The sequence below is a fragment of the Macrobrachium rosenbergii genome, chromosome 55, assembly GCF_040412425.1.
Source record: "Macrobrachium rosenbergii isolate ZJJX-2024 chromosome 55, ASM4041242v1, whole genome shotgun sequence".
Taxonomy (NCBI): domain Eukaryota; kingdom Metazoa; phylum Arthropoda; class Malacostraca; order Decapoda; family Palaemonidae; genus Macrobrachium; species Macrobrachium rosenbergii.
The window spans coordinates 75,750,764-75,774,798 of record NC_089795.1 but is presented as its reverse complement, the minus strand read 5'-3'; the positions used below and the strand labels follow the sequence as shown (position 1 = coordinate 75,774,798).

At 36.8% G+C, this 24,035-nt stretch overlaps 1 protein-coding gene across 6 annotated transcripts in view; it reads right to left on the bottom strand.

Moving 5' to 3' along the window:
* Pmp70 (ATP binding cassette subfamily D member Pmp70) overlaps positions 1-23,639 on the bottom strand; it is a 59,877-nt gene extending 36,238 nt beyond the window's left edge. The window contains exons 1-6 of one of the 6 annotated variants that reach the window (XR_010852152.1): positions 23,032-23,229; positions 18,049-18,185; positions 17,774-17,840; positions 15,637-15,797; positions 11,800-11,869; positions 7,077-7,174 (exon numbers count right to left, since the gene is read on the bottom strand). Coding sequence is in view for 4 of the 6 variants with exons in the window: in XM_067098980.1 (XP_066955081.1) it covers positions 7,077-7,174; positions 11,800-11,869; positions 15,637-15,797; positions 17,774-17,840; positions 18,049-18,173 (521 nt within the window). In the remaining 2 variants the exon portion in view is untranslated. Of the gene's footprint in view, positions 1-7,076; positions 7,175-11,799; positions 11,870-15,636; positions 15,798-17,773; positions 17,841-18,048; positions 18,186-22,905 lie in introns of all 6 variants that reach the window. The other 5 variants (XR_010852151.1, XM_067098980.1, XM_067098983.1 and 2 more) reach the window with 5 other exon arrangements.
* Positions 23,640-24,035: the final 396 nt, after the last annotated feature.

Below are 24,035 nucleotides of genomic sequence, written 5' to 3'. Positions count from 1 at the left end.
CACTCTAATTAGACAAAGGGCTACGGGAAATGTGATAAATACAAAAAAAAAAATTCACATTTGCAGTATTTACTCTTCTCCCAAGACATGACTAACAGACATTTCTAATTTGCAGTAATTTTTTATGGCACAGGAATAATAATAATAATAATAATAATAATAATAATAATAATAATAATAATAATAATAATAATAATAATAATAATAATAATAAGGTTGTAGACCCTCTCCTAAACAAGTCCTGTTAAATAGGATGGCTGTTGAGTTAATTTTATATCAACCTTCTTTATCTCTCTTGTTATTCTTTTCTCTTCCACACCAATGTTGACCAATAATTGGTATATGCTCATATTTTGGTAAAGAGAAACACATTAGCAACATATTTATGGCACTCTTATTCTCTATACAAAGGAAGGTAGTGAAATGTAGGGTATAAACTAGTACAGCTCAACAGCAGGTTACTGGGAGATGTTTTTCTGGTGTCATACTTCAGAAAATACTTTTGGTTGTCCTCTTGTCATCAATGTTCCAACAAGCTTGATGGTCATTCTCAAGACAGGTGAGACAATCCTGGAGATAAAGGGGTGTGGGTGGCAGTACATACAGGGGGCCAGCGTTGTGGGTGAGAGTAGTGCCGGATTCTTATTGGCTGTTAGGGGATTATTGTCCCTAAGCGAAGCTTTCTCCCAGGCACTGATGGTTGTACCCTATCCCTCCCTCTGCAAGCGTTGGAGGATGCATGGGGTTGGTGGTACTGGGAGGATTGCTGCCAGTGGATGGAGGCTCCTGATTAGTTTGTTCGCCAGGGATGCTGGGATGTTGGGAGGAAAAAGAGTCTCCTGCATGGTATGTAGACTGGGTTTTTCTCTCTAGATGTGTAGTGCTTTCAGGAGGCTTAGGCAGTGATGGTGTCATATGATCGATTCTCTCAATATCAGGGATAATGTCACATCTTTTTGTTTTGATGTTGTGTGCAGTTCTGGCATGATTATATAAGCCTTCCTGAGCATTGTAAAAGATCCTATTGGAGAAGTGCATGGTAATTACACCAATGTCAGTACCAAGGCACTCTCAGACAGGGAATTTTTATTGGTAGGTCACAATGGTTCTCTCCAAGGGATCCTGCATGGAGGGGCCAGGTTATTTTTCATCACCAGGATGCTGGTCTTTCTATAACTGCAATATATCATGAGCTTGATATTTTCCTCTGGTTTGTAAGGGGTGATGTTCCCTTCGATGATGGACTTGAGGGCGCACTCATCTTCTTTATATTTTTTGTGAAACATACCCCTATAGAAGACTGATGTCATAAGTAATGGATGGGCAAGGTTCCTGATGGTACCATCTATCCACAACTCTCTTAATGCACCTTTCCATGTCACAATTGGTATGCTCATTGTTGTTGAGGGACTGAGCAACATACTCCAGTTCAGTGTGAATCCTTCCAAGAGGAGCAGTGCAAACTATCAAAATATTCAGTTATAAGCATTTTTAAAGGGTTTTTTTGGTGTATCAAAATAGGCAGTTATAAGCATTTTTAGAGGTTGTCAAGTAATCGCGGATTTTAGCTATTTGCAGAGGGTTGTGTTATGCATTCCCCGCAAATACCAGGGATCGACTGTAGTCCTCTTCCTCCTTCTCTTAGCATGTCTACTGTATATTTGCTCTTGGGTACAGTGCTTGGTACAAGTTCATTATCTTTCTAGTATTTTTATCACTGGTGCAGAGCTCAGACTTATTCTATCCTACTGTTCTTACACTGTACCTGATGACTGGCAGTGACCAGGAGTTTACAGCTTTCAAGTTTCCAAAGGTGAGTTTGACTTGAGTACTGTCTTTAATCTCTGCAAGTATGCTTTCCTGATCTCATCCATCATCTCTTGGTGTTTTATTACTCCTCCTTTTATTATCCCTAAGTACTTGTCTCCTGCTTCATCCATGTCCCTAATGGCATTTCCATCATTTAGCTGTATCCCTTCAGTTCTTGTTACTTTGCCAACCTGATTCAATTATTACAGTCTGTATTAATGTGCCTATGTCTTTGGTTACTCTTTTCAACAGCTTGATCTCATCATGAACATCAGACGGTAAATTTAGCTACCTCCTTTCTTGAGTTGGTACCCAGCCTCTAGCTTCTGTAGTCCTGTTGTCATGTGAATCTTGGCTACTGTGAAGAGTAGTGAGGACAGTGTGTCCCCTTGGAAGATTCCACTCCTGATGTTGACCTCTACTAGCCTCTGTCCAGAACTTGTAAGAGTTGCTTTCCAGTTATGCAATGTACTCCCACTGAAGTTATTAGTGTTCTCCTTTAAGTCATGTATTTGTAAGCATTCTGCTAGCTGTGCGTGTGGTATCTCATCAGAGACCTTGTTTCTATCCATGCCATACTCAGAAAGAGGCTCTCTGCATCTAACATTAAATTTTGAGTGCCTCATTGCCAAGTTCCCTGTCAATAAAACAATTGCACCAAGAAGGCCCCTTCATCACACATTGAGGTTATACTGCCAGGTACACAGTGAGGCAATGGGATCCCCATTAAGAGAGCTTTATGTCAACTTTTATAAGGGCATCACTGAGGACCAAGTCTTCAGTAAGAACCTCTTCCCCCTTGAATACCACTGTTACATCAACAACACTTTTGTCAAAGTCAACACCAAAGAGGACCTACAAACTCTAACAAGAACTTTCAAAGAGTGTTCAACCCTTCACTTTGTGTGTGAACACAGCCCAATGGCATTCCCCGTTTCCTGGAAGTGCACATGCAACAGACCCTGACAGGGCATGCCGCCACAGTTTACAGAAAACAAGGAATCTGGGCCTCTGCCTCAATGGATCAAGCAAATACCCAGACTGATTCAAGAAATCTGTGGTAGATATTTTCGTCTGCCATGCACTTACACACTGTTCTGCTTGGAGGGACTCCATCAAGGAGAGAGATGCTAGGAGAGACACTTAAAAACAAGAGGTCCTCAAACAAATGGTTGAGCAACAAACAAGAATCACGTCAAACAAGTGGCACAGCAATGAAAACCCCACCAATGAAGAAGAGGGAAATGGTGCAATAAAAGTTTATTTCCTGAACCATATGCACCAAAAATATCTAGAGGATGAAAAGGCCATAAAAATTATAATAAAAGAAAATGTCACCCCCATAATAGAAGGTGAGAGTGTCCAGGTAATAATTTACTAAAAAAAAAAAAAAAAATGAGAACCAGCCACCTCATCCTGAAGAATAACCCAGCACCTTTAGAGACAGACTTGGAAAAATGTAGTGTCATCTATGAGTTCGCATGCCCGGCAGATGGATGCCACCTCTCATATATTGGGATGACTGCTGCTATGCTCTAAAAATGTCCCTCCTGTCGTCTACAAGAAGGTGGCATATCTAATCATAATAACCATGAATACCAGAGGAGACCAGAAAGGGATGAGTTAATTAAAGCTTTAAAAATTATAGCCTCAGCATTAGACCACCAATGCTTCCCCTTTCTTGAAGCCTTACATATGGAAAAAAAAGCCTAGTATAAATTAGTCAGTGCCAAACACCATCGAGGCAGAGAGAGAGAGAGAGAGAGAGAGAGAGAGAGAGAGAGAGAGACAGCTATTCCACCACAGGTGCAGAACCCCATTCCCAATACAACAGCAGGTAATAACAAGACAAGATATGCAGGTCAGCCAACACTAAATAGTAACATATGAAAAAAGAAAATAATCAACTAGTGCCAAGTGCCAGTGAGGGAGAAAAAGAAAGCAAGGCGTACAAAGACCACTACACAGGAGCAAACCATCACATTAGTAATACCAGTGGGGGATACAACAACAGCAACCCCCAACCTCTCCAATCAATACAGCCAAAAAGATCTGAATGCCAGTGGGCTTTACAATGAAGACCCCATGCAGCAGCAACACACAAATGAAAATTTGATCCACCATGACATTACTCTATCCTTCCTCGTTTAAATACTTGCATGCCTTTGTATTTCATTCAATCACTCTGTCGATGACCGCCTGCTTGTGCATCAAAACATAAGAGTAAAATGAACAAAAGCACAATATCTTTCCATGTCCTTGGAAAATTTATTATACTATCTACTTGCAGACAACAAGAATATAAGAACAGAGAAGACTCTCTACAAGCTCAATGCTGTAGAAACAGCAACTATCATTATCATTCTTATGAGCGTGTCTGTGCATGAAAAGAACTTTAAACTTTACATACACCAATCAAAAACATACATTGTTAAGCAAGTTCTTCATACAGAATATAGTCATACCTTTTCACTCTTTAATGTGCAATTGCTGGCATGGGTACATTATTCTGTATATTTATCATAGTCTTGCATGGCTTAAAAATATATATATTTCTAATGATTTTTTTATGAAAAAAGAATTATTACAGCAAAGCACAAACATTTATAACATCATCTTTTACATTTTTCATTTAATTCAGCTATTTTCCTTTATGAACAGAGTGCAATAAAGTACATCTAATCAGGAGTAAAATGGCACCATATTCAATGTCTGATTCTGAACCTTAACTTTATACAGATAAATCAAGAGGAAATACTGCTAAGCACAAACCAAGTCAGCGAGAGATGGGTGCACCACAATGGCAGTGCAGCACACCAAAAAAATATATGGATACACCCTGCATTTCACAGAGTTGGTTTAATTATTATTATTATTATTATTATTATTATTATTATTATTATTATTATTATTATTGTATATCAGGTCCACACTAATATTCAATGGTATTCTTGTTAATTTTATAAAAAAGCACTAAAAAGCCAGTAAAAGCTTTCAACCCTAGCCTAGGTTCATTTCAGTCGAACTAAAAATTATTGGCATAATAAGAAATTATTATTATGCCAATAATATTTAGTTCGACTGAAGATGAACCCAGGCTAGTTCAAAGCTTTGCAACCTTTTTGTAACTTTTTTATAAAATTAACAAAATACTCATTGAATATTATTGTGACCCATATACAGCATATCCAGTTCTCGATCTAGAGAAGAAAGACCCAACATATTATTATTATTATTATTACAGGCAATCCTCATTTATCGACGGCATTGGTTAACAGCATTTCAGTTTTGCAGCACTTGGCTAACAACGTTGTTAACCAGATTTTTGGCAACAGTAAGCAATTTTTGGCATCAATAAGTGGCTTATCGGCGTCAGCAAGCAGTTTATCGGCGTCGGCATGAGGCTTATCGGTGCCAATAAGTGGTTAACGGCACTGATAAGCAGTTTACTGGTGCTTACAATGTCGTAAACGCCATTTATTACCATAATTATCAGCGATTTAGGTTATCAGAGTGGTCAGGAACGGAACTCCTGCCGTTGACCGGAGACTGCCTGTGTTATTTTTATTATTATAACCTGCCTGAATTATTATTATTATTATTATTATTACAAAATAGTTTTACAGAACAACTGAAATATTTATAAACATTCACAGGGATCATCTGAAGGATTTATTGCTAAAGAGACAATAATCAAAGCAAGGTAAAGTTAAAGCAGCTTGGCAGCTAGTTGGGAAGAAAAAAAAAAAGATGAAAAGTAAAAATCAGAAATTGATTTAGCTGGGGAAATATTGCAATAATTTACATTTTCCCTACTTTATCCTATTACAAATACTGTATATGTTGCCATCTCTCCAGTTTCTTAAATATTTCCTATTATTCATTTCTTAAAATATTTCCTTTTATTAATTGACATACTTTACAAATTTCCTTTTAATCTATCACCAACTGAAGTTTTGCTAATGTAACCTAATACTGTAGTTTGGAGGAATTCATATTATATATTTCTAGAATTGTAAGTGGCTCATGCAATTGGGTTCTCCTCAAACAATGTGGAAATTAGATGTAGGTAGAGTTGCAGTAGGAAAGTCTAATGGAAACAAACCAAAAGGAAGAGAAGGAATGCAAAAGGCAGAAAGCAATGCAACAGGGACCAATGGGGCACTGTAAAAAAAAAAACTTTATATACAGTGCCATACAAGGCACAAAGCAAGCAGTAAGTTTTATGGGGAGTAATGAATAATGTTACAAAGGAGCACAGAAAAGGGGGTTGGAAGATCTTCAATTATATATTAATAGTACTGTACCATGGGTCTGAGGGAAGAACCTGTATATTCCTAATCTCTCAAAAAAATTAGCTATTCATTAAAGAGACACCAAAACAATGTGTGTGTTAATGACGTTTAAACAAATGAAAATAGACCCTGAAACAAGGATAAAAGTAAGCAGAAAATGAAGAAAATTACTGCAACACTGCCAACCAGACACCATACACTGCTGAACAAGCAGAACACATTACTGTATTTGCAACATACTATAAATACCATATGTTAACATAATTAATAAAAAAAATCCAATTACAGTATTTAAATATAAAAATATATACATAATGATATACAAATGCAAGGAAAGAAAATGGACAGAAAAAGAAGAAATGACTGCACAATAACCTCCACGCCTAGTACTTGGAATAGGTAATGCCTCATATATAAACATGTAATTATCTAAAAGGATAAAATACCATACGTCAGCATATAAGATATGCTTTTCTCAATATAACATAGAAAAAAACAAAGAATTAAAAGAAAAGATGGTCAAGGAAATTCTTGGCGTATGAAAGCTGAAAACTTGTACAGTACATAGCTGTAAAAGTCAGACAGCTACTTTATATGAAATATACACATTGGAAATCAAATCAGCTGGAGACTGAAGGGACAATGCCAAAATCCTTTATTGCTTACAGTGGCCCATACAAGACTCACTGTAAGCAGTGCATTTAGAGACATTCTGAATGACTAAGATTCACTTCTATGTGGTTTTGCAATTATCTTCATAACTTCATTACCAGAATTCTTACATGTACAAATTTAATTTTGGTTTCTTCAGGTCATCTGGAAATTTACATCAGAATCCTATTTAAAAACATACCAACCTAACATATTAGACTCATTTACATAATACAGTTTTTTCATAATTTAAACCAGTTCTAAAATTTCTATAACTGTATAGTATACACTGTCAAACAGAAAAGAAATGATCACACTTACTTTAAGTAGTTTTCATAAAGATGATTTGACAATCGAGTTCTAAATCTAAGCTTTAATTCATTCAACCCAAATTTCAAGACATTGTTCACCAGTGATATCTGAAATAAACATTAACAATTTAGAAGACAAATTCAAATTAGGATACTGAAACGTTTACAGGCATAAGTTCCTTTTTTAATCATTTTCAGTAGGAAACTCATACACTGAAAAAATGACATTGTACTTAGAAGCCCAAAATATTCATTAGCTAACTTATATACATTCAGCCTTTGATAAAAATACTCTTTTTGACAGTAAGAAGTCGGCATACATATGAAATTAATATATCTGGTCTTAGGAACAAACACATTACTATACTACAACTTAAGCTTTAGTTCAAGCATGAAGCTCACTCTGACTTGATAGGTCTGATAAGAAATTTGCTACATATAACATCTTTCATAGATACCCATCTATCTTATTTCACTTGGCTGACAGACTCACTTCCTATGCCTTATACAATTAATGGGGTTTTGTCTAAATTGTTTTTATAACAAAAAAGTTTTTTATACAAATCCACTAACATGTACCGTATATATTCGCGTATCATGCGACTTTTGAAGACATAATTTTGAAGCTAATTTTAAAGGGTCACATACATGAGATATAAAATTAGTGTATGTAACATTCACATATAGTATCGTATTATAAAATACAAACATAACGAATATGCATCTTTTCCATGGATCTTTTAGAAATTATGCTTTACTGCACTGTATCCAATAATATTGTATGTATTCTCATATTACTATTGTATTGTAAAATACAATCATAGCGATCAATGTTTTGGATTGGAAATCAGCAGAGGGCAATTATGAGGAAAGTTTATTTCGTCGTATCAAACTCAATTCAGAACAATTTTCTTGCTTCTGGTTAGCTTAAATGAATCTCTAGATACTCTATTTATACAGGACAAGGTTATTTTTCATTATACAAAGTGTTTTTTAAGTCGAAATATGACTTAAATATGTCTTGTTTAAATTACATTTCGTTATTTTTTCAATAATAGATGGCATTGGGGGCATGTTTTTTGTTTAAAAAATCAACAGATTCGTTTGTTTTTTTCATCTGATTTCATCATAATACGAGCTTTACATATTTATCTTTTATTAGCGTGAAAACAACGGTAAAATGTGTTCTTTTATTTACGGTTGAGTTTGATAGCTATCGAATTTTACAGGAGTTTCACCCATGTTGCAATGCACAATAATTTATAGTTATTAGCAGTTTGAACATTGTTTTCTCAGCTTCAGCTACAACTTGCAACTTAAATTTAGCAGTATATTTCCTTGCCGATCTTTTCTCCCTAGCGAATAAGGGTATGATGTAAAAATATATCTGTCCTATTCTATTTAACGTCATTTGTAACAAAACTACAGTAATTTTTTACTATCGTACAATGGTTGAAATGCAAGCAAAACAGGTGTTGTTATCCGATTCGGTTGTTCATAGCAAAACAGCTGTTTCTCGTTCCAGTGTTTATGGCTCTATGTGTTTACGCAACGAGTATAACATTACTAACGTTACTTTTATCATTCTCTTTTACTTTTTCAACTTATTTAACTAGAAGATGGGATACTTTTTCAACTTATTTAACTAGAAGATAGGATACATAAAGAGATGGAGGAAAAGAGGTTAGTCTATTGTAATTTGGTCTCTCAAAAAAGGAACTCGCATGATACACAAGGTACATGTTAAAATCATTTTTAAATTATGAAAATTTGGGGGTCGCACAATACATGAGGTAGCATGTTACATGAGTATATACGGTACTGTATATATCTATACGGTATCCCCTTGATGTTCCAAAAAGCACAAGTCTTGTCTAACAGAAAAATGATAGAAGACGCCCTTTCTTCAGCGTGCACCAAATGGCATACTTTTCATGAAAACTATGTGATGCAGAGAGGTTTGAGGCGCTCAGATTTCATTCCTTTTCTGATTAATGGGTTTGTTAAAAAAATTAAATAAAAACATGTCTGTTTCCTCGCAACCCCCTTTCATTGCGCATGCCTGTAGGATCTAAAAGAGTATTTTAAGGTCTATATGGAGTTAGGGACAAAGCCTCTATAGCTTTTACAGCTCCTAAAAGACATAAACTAAAGCCAAAGGAATGCAAAGCAAGGCACTTATATCAGGTAAACTTTCCAAAAGAGGAAAAGAACACTTTTCCTAAATGTAAGATGTAATAAGTGATCCTCACAAAAGATTACACAGGAAGTCCCTGGTTAACAACAGGGGTTCCGTTCCCAGCAGAGCGCCAATAACCAAAAATCATTGTTAACCGGAACATCACAATAATTATGGTAATAAATGGTATTTACGACGCTGTAAGTTCCGACTGGAGCCAATAAACCGCTTACCGGTGCTGAAAATCACTTACTGACACCGATAAACTGCCTACCTAAGCTGATAACCTGCCTACTGACACCAATAAACAGCTTACCAGCGCTGAAAATCATTTACCGGTGCCGAAAATCTGCTTAACGACGTCGTTAGCCAAGCGTCATAAAACCGAAAAGCCATTAACCGATGCTGCCAATAAGCAGGGACTGCCTATATATCTTGACAGTGCCATGCATGACTGGTAAACATGAGAATACTGAACCTACAACCTCTTGTCTGACTACTAACAAGGCCCACCATACCTATCTGTGCAGTTGAAGACAAGTCCAACCATTTGCACAAGAAATGACAAGTGCAAATTGCTCTAAAAATAAATTTTGAATAACAATTTGATTTTTCCTAAGTACAGTATACAAACAGAAGTATCTATCAGCACAAACTGAAAACCGATTGAAACTTGGTACTGTAACAGGGTGGTAAGCAGGTGGAGAAGGGGGGTGAATGGAGGAGTATCCCTCACTCACCCACTGACTGTCGCACTCGCCTTTCCTTTGGCCGCAGGGACTGAGCAGAGCGGTTAAAATGGGAGTGAATACAAAAGGCACTGGTTTATCTACCTAGGGAAAATACAAATTTTTATTCAGTCCCCACAACTGACGGGAGTTGAGAACCACCACAGAATTGCCATGATCCCAGTTGCACTACAAACAGGGGAAGTCATGAGTACTGAACTCCTATCAGTCTGGCAAAAGAGTTGGCCAGTCCTGGTAGCACACAAAACTGGGTGCTGGATGAAACTCTATCTGGTCCCTCCCCTTTGTTACAAAAGAGATGACAAGGGAGATGCACCACAGTCATCAACCAGGAGAGGTGGCCTGAAATGCAACAACCTGTAATCTTGCCTGATTCCAGCATGCACTCTGGCACAGATGCTGCTCTTGAAAGAGGGAATTAGACTTACACATGCTTAGGTACATCAACCAAGGTACTGACCTTGCCCAAAATGGAGCTCAGATGACTACACAGCTAGTTGGAAAACCACAGGTCCCAATGAAAAGTGTTTGGGACTTGTGAATGACATCCCATGGTAGGATGAGGAACTTAGAGTCTACGTCAGACACCCACTCTCATTACCCAGAAAACTGACAAGTTCAACAGAACAGTAAGGGATGGACTGAAGTCCTTGACTTCAAAAGCCCTCCCACGGTTAGGGAAGCAACCTCCTCAAAGGAGGCGACAGTCTACAATACCAATACGAAGCCAAAAGAAAGAGTTCCTAAAAAACTCTTGCCAATTCCAATCATTACTAATGAAAGAAGATAACATTCCAAACTTGGCAACATCAACTGATTATCAAATCAATTACCAGGAAAACAGTCAACAAACTGATGAAGGGCAGTATCAGTTACAGAAAGCAGACCATCTGGAAAATATGTTGTAGTCAGTTACACAAAGGAGACCATCTGGAAAATATGTTGTAGTTTTGGTCACTAATGCACATACATCTTCTATGGGAAGAACAACTGCTACTGGAAGCTCAACAGGGATGAGCCCTAGCAGTTGCAGCAAAAGCAGATATGAGAGAAATGTATGCAGGCACGAGAGGAAAGTGGTAGGCTAATCCATCTTGCCTACCCCCTTGACCAAACCTTCCCAAGTCAGCAAGAAATCTACACTTACAGTGGAGTATCAAATGGTAGGGATCCACCTAAACAGAGGACAGAAAGGTTTACTATAGCCACTGATGCCCTTCAAACCTCCAATTATGATGCTATTTTCCATGTAAAAAAAAAAAGCAATAGTTTCACCTCAACAGTCAACAACAGCATACCAAGACATTTAACTACCGAGTTTCACTGACCAATTCCATGAGTGCTGAGAAATAATCCAACATAAAAGGTGATGGTTTGGATTTCCTTAAGAACAATGAGAGTTGTCAAAAGATAAGGGCTGTCTTTTAATGGAAGGTGGAATACCCAACTGACAGAATATCCAATAATTTTCTTCAATTTAGAATGCCTCAGCGCTCATGCAATTACACCTTTCTGACAGTTTACATACAATATGATGTCTGTTCATTGTAAGAAAATGGCATCTTCCTACAGATGGCAGAAAGACCATCTTTTTAACTGTCCTACATTTCACAATCAACTAAAATCCTTCTGGTTTATAGACAGATCATATAACTGACAGGGCTAACAAGCATTCCTTCACATTTTCAAAAAACACTGTCAATACAATTTTGTTATGCTTAATGTTTTGCTTAAAAACAGAATGCTTTGGTTTTTACATTACAGTACTTAAATTACACAGTACAAAAGACAAATAAAATACTTACAGCTGGCATAGCAAGGACAAATTCAGAGAGATTCTTAACAAAGTGGTTCAAATCCTTTGATATGATTGCACTGTGAAATAAAAAAAAAACACAATTATACCTTAATTGCAAGATTGTGCACAGTCTGGCGCATAAAAGTTACTTTTAAAATAGCAACATAACTTCAGACTTGATTTTATTTCATTAAAAAAATGCAGTAAAAATATAAAACTTTTTCAAATATAGTATTCAATCATTTTTGTCAGTTGATTATAATAATATAAATAAGTATCCATATTGAGACAAAAAATTATTACAAAGATTATGAGCATACTCACTGCATAATCATTTAAATTTAAAAAACTGAGCAAGTTTAGAATGAAGTAGGTCAAAACAAATGACTCTGCCATTTCTTGAAGGCAACCTATCAACTTAATGGAATTTTCAAGCAAGTTCATTAATCACAAATTTATAATGTATATTCTATCCATATTTGTATCCTTAATATTACCAGATTCACCAGTCTTCAATGCATCAGACAAAAGATGGTAATCTCTCAACACACAATCTAGATCCATAGGTATGTCCCAACCATTAACCTCTATTTTCATGTAAACTAAAGTGAGGCAGCAAGACTCACAAAGCTACGAGGAGGATACTAATTATGTTATGGGTTTTTACTGTAATATAAATTTGTATAATAAAATTTATTATTTGGATACTTACATACTGTTCAAGATAGCCTATATTTCTGCACCGATAGGCAAGTTGGCATTCAAACAAAAGAAAAGATCGAATGGCTGCCCAGATGACTAGTACACCTGTTCTCCACCAGGTGTGTTTAGAATGTTTTAGCTCTTGTCAGAATTCTACTTGACAGCCCACTAAGTTGTGGGGAGGCTGGGTGGGGTCTACTTTAACAGGAGGTAAGTATCCAAATAATAAATTTTATTACGAAAACTTACATTATTTCGGATGAATCTACCTACTGTTAAAGATATTTGATTCCCACATCGAGAAGAGGATGATGGGTAGTGCAGCTAGACAAAATCCACTCAGAAAATTTTGCATGGAACCCCAAACTTTCTTGCATTATTTGGAGTTCTTTCTGGATCTTACTGCCTCCAGAAGTTAAATTCCATTCAGGGAGCAAGACTCTTGTATGTGTGCAGCAAAGAGCAGCCTTGCAGAGAAAACTGCTTCAATTCAGCCAAAATGAAACAGAAGTGGTGTGAGGGGACCCCTGATCATTTGCCAGATCCAGTTGCACACAACGCAGTACCAAGAAAAGCATAGAACTATAACCCTGAAAGTAGACAGCAAAAAACTCTTACTATATCAAAGAAAGCACAGAAACTTTGATGTCTACAGAGGTACAGGTACTCAAAATTCCTCTAGAATGGTATCTGCAGCAATACACAAACTGCTGCTTCTGATACAAGGCCACAGTTGTTCTCCCCCTCATTAAAGATAGAATCCATGATGCCTTTGCAAATCCCCTTATTGGGAGGAGACAGTTGAGCATCCCCAAGCACTTAAGTGGGACGTGGAAGTTAGTGGAACCACATGGAATTTGGTGGTGAGTCCATCTCTCCTTAATGGAAGAATACGAGAGACATCTGCTGAGAGAGCTAGATAGTCTGAAAATCATTCCATCTGGGGCTACTAGGGTTTTACAGGAGTCATTGAGCAATTCATGTACTTGAAATTTGTTCAATACTTTCCTTAGAGGAGATAAAGGGAGAAGGCATGTGAATCTGAATCAGGCTTGTTCTTTCTGAATTCTCATTTACCAAAAACATTGTCCTTCCTTGGAATGAAGTAGCAAACCAATATGTTGTTCATTTTCACCCAAAGAAGCAGTCTTTCTGCTATGACTTAGTTTCTGACCAGGTGTTATATAGCCAAGAGTTCGAGCTTTCGGATAAACCTACAAGGAATCTTTGATGGTCTTTCCACCACCCTGACTGACATCTCTGTAAGGTTTACTGGGTGCAGTGTTGACCATTCTATGGTGTACTGTAAATCAGTGTAATGACATTTGTCATAACTCCTCGTTTGTGTTACAAGATGGAGGGAAAAAACAAAACCTGGATGTACGTTTAATAAACTCAACTCTTAGTTTCTTCATCCCTCCTACAGAGCCTGGCGACTATGATGGTCCTGGATTTACTTAAAAGTTTAATGAATGTTTGCTGTAAGTTATAATGTTATGCCGAGACTGCACTTTGATTGTGCTTGATTATTCTGACAAATTATCCAATGAGGCCATGTTTCCTAACAAAGAAAGCCATTACCACATAGGAAGCTTCCTTGAGGGCTAAAATTCTTCAAGAAGCATGAGGTCTTATTCATCTTACGACAGAACAGACTGCAAATTGCAAATGTGTACCTCCCATCACCTGATAAAGAATGGACTGAGGAGAGGTTAGGGAAGTCAAATGAAAATCATTATGCAGAGACTGAGCTAGGTGAAGCAACAGATCCTTGGCCTTTGGAATGCTGTCAACAGTGTTGGCCAACTTGAACCAGCTGACTTGCAGAAAAGAATTCTTGCTCCTAAAAGATGACACTATGCCTATGAGCAACAAATTCCTTGTGATTGCGTGAGGTGCTGTACACGAGCTGAAACAAAGCGCCCTGAACAGCAAGGAGAATTCTGACAAGAGCTAAAGCATTCAAAACACACCTAGTGGAGAACAAGTTAACTAGACAGTCATCCAGGCAGCCATTCGATCTTTTCTTTTGTTTGAATGCTGATTAGCCTATCGGCGTGGAGATATAAGCTATCTTTTAACAGTGGGTAAGATTCATCCCAAACAAAAACTGTTTCATCACAACCCTACCAATCACATATAATCCTGAATCCCTATTCAACAGGAAGACTGAGATGTTGAATATCCAAGACAGTTCAGGTACACCTGTAGAAACCAGCAGTGCACTTGGGATTTAAAAGTCAAAAAGGCTCTGGTAGCTTATATGTCAGTAACATGTACAATAAAAAACCACTGTAGTGTGTAAAACAGTCTCTGAAATGATAAATAACAAATGTAGGCTACACTAGGCTCTAAAAATTCGCCTGACTTTCCAAATAGATAATCATGTTCTTTATGGTCTGACTCTTCCTTTGACCAGTGGAGAGGAACGCTTACTGAACACAGCAAATGGCCCTCTTCATCATAGATGGCTGAAGATACAGAATGTATGGTAGAAGATGCTGTGGAACAGTCGTGTTTACTAGTCATTTGCCCTTGCACCAAAACTTGGGAGCAAAGAACATTACCACTAGCAACCAACCTCCAGCATGTGTGGCCTTTCCAAACAAAGAATGGATTTAGAAGAAAATGCCAGTACTGTATAAACACAGAGTTTTCAATGTGAGGTCCAGCTATGAAACATCCTGAAGTGGCTTGTCTGATGACTTTGTATCTCAGATATGATCCTTACAGATGAAAAGTGCTTGCCATATTCAGAAATCACTGCTTTGTTACTTACTGACAAGCACCAGTGTGAAAAGTGCCGTCATAAATGATGATTAATGAAGGAAATAGTAAATTAACTAATAATTCCCACAAGTATAGTAATCCTCAGCAAAGAAAACACCAAGGAAATTGGAAAAGAGCGGTTAACAGCACCACAGGTTCACAAAAAGCTGGGTTATTGGTTGAGATATACCCGAGGATCTAGATAAAACTTGTGTGGAGAGGCTAACTTCTTCTGTACTATCGACAACAGATTGGTTAACATGGGAATATTTGGGACACAGAAATAGGTATATATAAGATTACTGGAAGAGTTAAAATGGTAATGAGACAAATTAAACTTCAAAACCAAACTTTATCTTGATAAAATCCTTACCTTTCAATCAGAGTCCCATTGTGTATCATCCAAATGTCGCACATACTTCTTATAACAAGAGATGAAGCTACCAGTAGCAGAAAACTGGCTTCTGGTGTCCATAATCCAGGAACTATGATTTTCAAAATGCCTCGAAGAGATTTCAGGAACTCCTTGTTTACCTATATGATACCAAAATATATTATAATTCTGATAACATGAAGTATCTTCTACCAAATACCGGTTAATAAAAAATAGAAATTTGTATAATAAAATTTATTTCTTTAAATACTTACCTCTCTATTATGGTAGCTGTATTTCTGCATCAGGCGGGAGGATGATAGAGTGAAAAGTAAAAAAAAAAATAATAGGATCATTTAGTTTGAACCGTCTATTCACCCATCCCTTTTGGGTGGTCTGAGAGTCAATAGTTTTCCATTCAGTTTTTTCTTCTGTCCACATGAGTGGGGAGGTGGTAGGGTGATACATAATAGAGAGATAAGTGTTTAAAAAAATAAATTTTATTACAAAAATTTCTCTTTCTGAAATGAATCTTATCTCTCTGTTATGATGTCTGATTCCTGCATTGAGCAAAGGTGGGAAAGGTGCAAGGACAAATTTAATAATCCCAAGAAAACCATAAAATTCACCAGGGATAAAACACTACTTACCTAATGATTAGCATCCATCTGCTGGTATGGTCACCAAGCGAGGACTAATTCATTAGGTAGCAAGACCTTTGAACAATGCTGGAGGTTCCTTGCTAGATATACCACTCACACTCCAATGCAAGAGGGACACAAGGCCTTGTGCCTAAGCCAGCAGAGCAACAATGGTAAAAGAATGAAGGCTCTCACCTAATAAAACATAGGTACCTTTATACTCACCAAAATTCGACAATTTCCTAACTAAATAGGAAAGGTTAGAGTACAGCTACCCTAATTGTTCAGGATATGAGTTCCCCTGCTGTAATGAGGGGCGAAAGAGCTCTGCACAATTCATATCCATCTCCCACCCGATAACCCACCTCCCTCACTAGCGCTGTCTCAAACACTCGGTTATGGTAAGATTCTCTTTCGATTTTTTATTGTTACTGTATTGCATTTGATTGTTTTTATATTTTATCATTATTAAATTTATTCTTTTATTTTTTATGTGATTGTTACTGCTTTTACGTACATATGCTCCCTCCCTTATCTCCAAGTCAGCTGTGTGTCACCAAGGTGACATAGTTTTGTTCATCTTTTATGTTAAATTTTATTGTGAAATGCTTTACAGTATTCTTTTATTTATTTTGTTGAATATGGTTATTATAAACGATAAATTATGTATGCGCTTAAAATAATTGTATTAAAGTGGGTACAAAGGGTTGATATGGGGGAAATTCTTGAGTGTGGGATGAATTAATTGAATTCCCATTATTTCTTATGGGAATATTAGGATCGATATACGAATATTTCGATAAACAAATTGGAATTTGGAACAAATTAAATTTGTATACCGAGGAGCTACTATATGTGCCTATGTATACATACACGAGTTTGTATGTACATACTTTGCACATACATATACTGTATACATCACATTAAGATAAACTCCACACTTACTGGAGCCAACCGTAGTAGTTCTACTTCCTTGCCGGATATGCTTATATATAAAATACAATATACTGTAACATAAAATACAAAAAAAAAAAAAAAAATGTTGCCATCTGCTATCAAAATATTTCCCAAACAATTTCTATGATATGGTCACTCCGAATCAAATCAATTATCGGACAACAGGCATCTTCTACAAGATTTCCTTGTAGGATATGGGCTATAAACATTTTTCTCTCTCTTCCAACGTAAGTTACAAAACACTTCGCACTTACTGTGCTCGCACACACACTCTCTCTCTCTCTCACTGGCACAGTAAATGTATTATCACTTACACTAACTCAATGCAGTACAGTATCGTACTTATTACAGAAATGTAATGTTACATACATATATATCTCAATCTGTACATATGAGTTTATATGAACACAGACATGTTTTCAGATAAATTACCACTTACTGTGCATTTTTTTTTCTCTCTCTCTCTCTCTCTATTATAAAATGCTTTGATTATACCGTAAAGTAAAACTATAAAGAGAGCAATTATGTTTGTCCCTTACCTGAACTTTCTTCTTATTTGCTCCTGAAGATTCATGTGTAACAAACTTGACTTCATCTTGTAACAACCTGGCATGAAATACATGAACAAGTCAGTTACAATGCAAATACATCTGTCCAAGCTTTCAATGAAAAATCAACTTTTTATCAGCCAATAAGTCATCAAGTCAATACAGTCCGTCATAATCAATAAGTTAGTACATGTATTGAATAGTACATGTACTGAATATACATATAATGTATGACTGAAGGATCTCATTTTGCTGTTAGCACTTACCTGGTTTTACTACTTTCTCTTGATGCACAATAAAGCCAATAGAGGAAAGCACCTGAGGAAACAATGCTAAAAAACTTGGCATCTCGCGACTGGCTCACAGGAGCTAATTTGCTGAGGAGTGCCATATTCACCCACTCCTTTAAAGGAAAATAAATGTGAAGCAATTAGTATATCTGAGATTACTGTACTTATCATGATTTAATAAACTAAAAAAAAAAGTCAATACAGAATTCTTAACATTCCCAGCCCAAGAGAACAAAATATGAATAATACTTAAAGAAGATAAAATACATAAATCACCACCAAAACTTCTGTGACTAATATACTACAATATAAAAAGCTTGCAACAGATAATTTAGTGACAAAGCAAAACTCATTCATAAATGCGACACTTTTTCTACAGATATATAGACATCATATATAGACATATATTTGGCATTCACAATAATCCTACTCATTTCAGATCTGCTAAATACATTTATGAAAAACCTTCAGTATGATAAAGCTTTTAATTATTATTACTACTGCTACCACTATTATTATTATTATTATTATTATTATTATTATTATTATTATTATTATTATTATTATTGGTCAAAAAATATAGGAACACAAACAAGAATCACTATAAAAAAGTAAAAGTGAACCATAAACAATGAAGGATATTTTTTTGGAACAGTCAGCTTCTAGAAATTAATAATTTTAACTTTTACACCACCATACTCAGATGGGCATGACAGAACACCCAGAACGATATCTCATTCTCATCAGTATTATTAAGCAAAAAGTACAACAAATGATTACCATATTTTCTGACTTAGGTTCAACCCACTCATTCTAACCTGAACCCTATAGTCTACACCCTGTACCTGCTTCTTTACGACTTTCAATTATTTACTTAAATTGATATGATGCAATGCTGGCCCCATGCAATCCTGTTAACACTAAGCTACAAACGAATTACTCGTGGAATCCTTAGCCTCTTTTTCTTCTTTTCCTTTTGGGTGTTTTTTCTAATTTCCTTCAGTGACTGGGGCAAAAGCAGGTATGGATGATTAGAGGTGGGGCTGTCATATAAAACTTCAAGTCTACATATCTAAGAAAATACAAATTTTCATGAATTTGCAATTTGCTCCTACAAGGATACAAACTTTAAGATCAGAACACAAACCTTCTTCTTATATATAGAGATCAACTTCCTACATGGAAGGTTTTTCTCACAGAATATAAATGCTGATGTTCCAAAGGAATCAGAGCATAAGATTATGAACCTCAGCCACATACCATACAATATGTACCAAAAAGGCGAGAGACTGGAGGGGAAATTCCACCAATACTCAGGAATGCCAAATTCCCAGTCAAGGGGAGAGGCAGGGGAAGGATAACACCTGTAACCTCCTATGCAGACTAGCTTCTGATGGAAGAGGCTGATAGAGCCCTGTACCAGGGTTTGGATCGCCATGACAACCAATATGCAGGTATATCGAAATACTTTCTTTACTGTTTAAAGAAAAAGAATTCAAGATCTGTAGGAAGGTTTATCATCAACCAAGGTCTTGGAAAGGTGCTCAGATACAGGTTATTCTATCAACAGTTAGGAAGGGTGAAAAGGAGAGGCACGAGACCAGCCAACCTAAGCCCTAAAACGAAACTTACCTAGGATGCAAACTTGTCCATTAGGAGCTGGGAAATCTATAACAACAGCTTGAGCACCACCACAGCTCTAAGTAAAAAAGAGGTCTGAGGTCTATGGGTGTCCTCTTGCAGAAATGAGGAGAGATGCCTGTAAGTATAGCCCGTAGACTCAAAACCTAAATAAACTTCCACCAAACCCACCGAACTAAAAATGAGCCAGATCCAAGTATTTTCCCTCACTAAAGATCAGAAAAACTACTCAAAGGGTTAGTAGGAGACTTTCAAATTTTGCCTTTCAGATGTCCAGCACCTAATAAATAGGCACCATAACCAAACAGACATCCCGGGAAGTAGCATCAAGCATGAAGTTCTAGTTGTTCTAGGCCCAATCCCATAGGAAGAAGAATGAGGCAAAAGCTTAGGAACAATGACAGATCATGACTGTTAGGTACAAACAAAAATGTACTGGTACTTTTTTGTGATTCTATTAACCATATGAGTTATGAAGCTTATACTATGGTATTTGCAATTTAGCAAGGGATAACAAATACAGCACTCTCAACATTTTGGGTATGCACTGGTCAGAAAGTAACTATTTACATATCCTCATCACACTGTCTATACTTTTAATATATTCAGTGTCTTCTATAATTCTACATCAAACATACTATCTATAGCATAAGGTAAAATATTACTGTATGGGACTGTTCATGACTGTTAGATTACATTGGCCTTCTACCAATACAAGCTCATGTTCGTAGCATGGCCCATACAGCAAGTTACCAGTTTTTGTTGTTAAGCTGGCCTTACGATAGAATGGGGTCCTTACAGAGCAATCAGTAAAATGTTAAATTATTTTTGTTGTGTATTCTGATGGCCTTATATAGTCGTAGAAGTCCAAGAATGAAAGGAGAAAGCTTTAGAGAGAGATACAGTAAAAACTCAAAAGAAAATATTCATTAAAGTTTAATAAAAACCTGAAGTTGAAGAAAGGACAAGAAAAGATAATTGGAGAAAAAATACTTAAAATCTCAAATTACGCTGCTTTTCAAAGGAAAAGATGTGGTTCAATTAACTCCAGTAGTCCTCTTGTTTCAAGGTAATATCTGCAGCCATCCTTGTTTACATCATCTACACATAAGTTCCTGCACTGACTTTGGAATGTTTTTATTTTGGCGATACATCCTGATTCACTGTGGGTTGTGGGGGAAAGGGAAGGGAATGGCCTATATACCTGTTACACAATGTAAAGTATATGAATGGCCTACGTTAATTTAAGGTATCATACAGTTAAGTACATTTACAATACATTTAAATATTGTTAACCTATACAGTATATACATAATATACTAAAGAACATGTCGAGTAAGTAATTAAAATATGATTACAGGAGACAATTAATACTTATATGATACTTCTGCCATTAAATGATTAACACAGATTATCAAGCGTATTCACCCAATGGTTGAGCAAATAGATATACTGTACATATATGTATACTGTATATACAAATATGTTACTGTATATATATATATATATATATATATATATATATATATATATATATATATATATATATATTATATATATATATAAATACTACAATTACTTTGCATGGATTACAACTTTGTGGCTAGCCTATGGAAGTTTTCAAAATCTATCAACCTGTGATCTAGGCAAGGCCATATAATATGCCTGATGAAATAAGTGGGGCTATGGAAATGAAACTGAAACATTTATCAGCTGCCCTAATTACTTTTTGTATTCAAAATCACCCATTCCTAACCATCCGTTTGGGCTGTAGCACGAAGAATTAGGAGGGTTTTCCTCTGCGTAGAGTTAACGGTGTAATGTGATTGGCTGGATAAGTATTTATAGGCTTCGGACCCCCACTCCCCTACTTTTCCTCAGCAAGAAGTCAGGCTGTGTACCAAAAGCTCCCCTATAAAAGTGCACATGCGTGGCACCTTTCAAAATAGCAGTAGTAGTGAAAGGATTTGTCTTTGTAACAGCGACCCCAGTCGTCTTGTTCCTCCTGGTTTGTGTAAGGGTTTTTCACCTCTGTAGTGCCGCATACAGTAAAATCTGATCGCCTTCTCACCCCCCGTGGTCTAGCCCACCCATAACCTCGCTTTCCCTAGGGGTTTCCTAAATTGTAGGATAATAACAAACGGGGAGCAAATCACCCTGTCCGGGAGGTATAACCCACCCATAACCTCGCTTCCCCATCGGGTCCCCTACCTTGTTGGATGAAGTTCTGTGGTTAATTACAGGTTAATTACAGTCGTGCAACACAAATTGAAAGTAAATGCTTAATTAGCAACCAAAATACTGTAGAAAAAGTTAATTTACAAGGAAACCTCTGCTGCAGAGTTTAGTTAGTTTTACCCAAAAATCATCAGTTCCTGACACCAACTTTTATTCTGAAAGGAACACAAACCTTGCCTATAAACTGAAGTTTGGTAAGACTGAAGACTACTACAGCAGCCTGATTCCCACAAGTTGCCAACCAGAATATTCACTGCTGTTAGTTTATGTTCTTAGTATAGCCTATGTTAATTTAAGGTATCATACGGCTAAGTACATTTACAATACATTTACAATACATTTAAATATTGTTAACTTATACAGTACATACATAATATACTAAAGAATATGTTTAAATTTATGATGTTTACTTTTTTGTTAGTGTTTTTACTATCATCCCCAATGGTCTGGTACTAAACATGGCGCTTATTTTGCATGTAAACTGGTAGTTACCAAATCAAAGGGGCACAGTAGGCTAGTAGTCTTTATTTTTACCAACAGTTCATAGCCTAATCAGGTCTAGCCTGGTTCATAACAAAACATTGACATTCTCACCTACATAGCTTAGTGCTAACTTAAATTTCCTACTGATTTCACTAATTTCGTCTCCCGTAAAAAGAATACGCTGAATAGTACTACACAAGACTCAACAGCCCACACCCTAACCCAAATGACTTAGTATCCCGGCTGTAGGCTTATGATGGACTACTACAGTATCTAGCCTAGTCTATAGGCTAAATGAGTAAGGCGGCCCAGCATACGAAACTGTAATCTACAAACCCCTCATGATCAGTAACACCCCTAAAGATCGGAAATTAACGATCTATACCCTTCACGGTGGGTTACCGGTGGCCCACGTCTAGGCCTACTTTCTTCGGCTTTTGGATTGGATAATATGCAATAATTTTGGCCTACCTGAGATCGGATCACTTTTCCCAACTGGAAGCGTTCCAACAAACCCAACAATGACGTTTATTGTACGACAAAAACTTTATATTGCAAAGGTCGAATGTGTAAGGATTAAGAAGCCATTATCAGCACCTGACAGCTGCTGCCAATGAGCTGCAAAGCCTTCAATCCGAGATTCCCGAGTCGAGCGTAATCAGCTGATTTCTGTGTTTACAAATTTCGGCGATTAAGCGAACCAAGGACCACGAAGCATCTGACGGGCGCAGCACCTCCATCAGGTGTAATGATCGAAAAACATGCTGACAATATGTCATGTAGCTACAAAATACCACTAAAACACAAGGTACAGACAACGTCAATGCAATGCTCACTGACAACCACGTAACGCTGTTCGCTCACCTTCGTAGTATAAATGTTTCTCTCGGCGACTACGACCTAACTTTCACTCGTCTTCGGTGTCATCACGGGCACTGTCATTCACTTCACAGTTCACACATTCTGCCCCGTGAGCGTTATGTGACAGATTTCTGTCCTTGAAAGTTATTCAATGACTTTAACGCGACAGTGACTACCAAGTAGTCTTTTGTTGATCATTTTTGGAATATAGACGCTATCCTACATGTAATCAGAGATATGTTTTGAATCAAACCAATGGCAGTATCAATTAATGAACGGCAACATTTCTTCGTCCTACCCTATTCGTATGATGTAATTGACCGAGAATGCCGGCAACCAAGTTCCAACTGGTAACTTCCTTTGAGTATGGCAAGATTAGACCTGGCGATGCATGCCACAATCAATTAATATGAACTCATATTACATTTAAGATTCATTTCAGATCTTTCTATCTGGATAAATCACCACGTTGTAAACCGGAAGAAAACCTATGTATTCAACATGCCCATTGCATTCACCAACACGATCATAGCTTTATTTGCTTTGAGGAAGCAATTCCCTAAGTGGCAGCAGCTCAGGATCGTCGCCGCTCATCTTTCGTTTCTCCGTCCATTTTTTCTGGATCTTTTTTATCGGCAAATGCTCATAAAGCAGTTTATCGCTGAATAATTTAATGTTCTTGATAAAATCTAACGACCAAAAGATTCCTCTATTTTGTTCGAGAGAACGAGATAGAATAG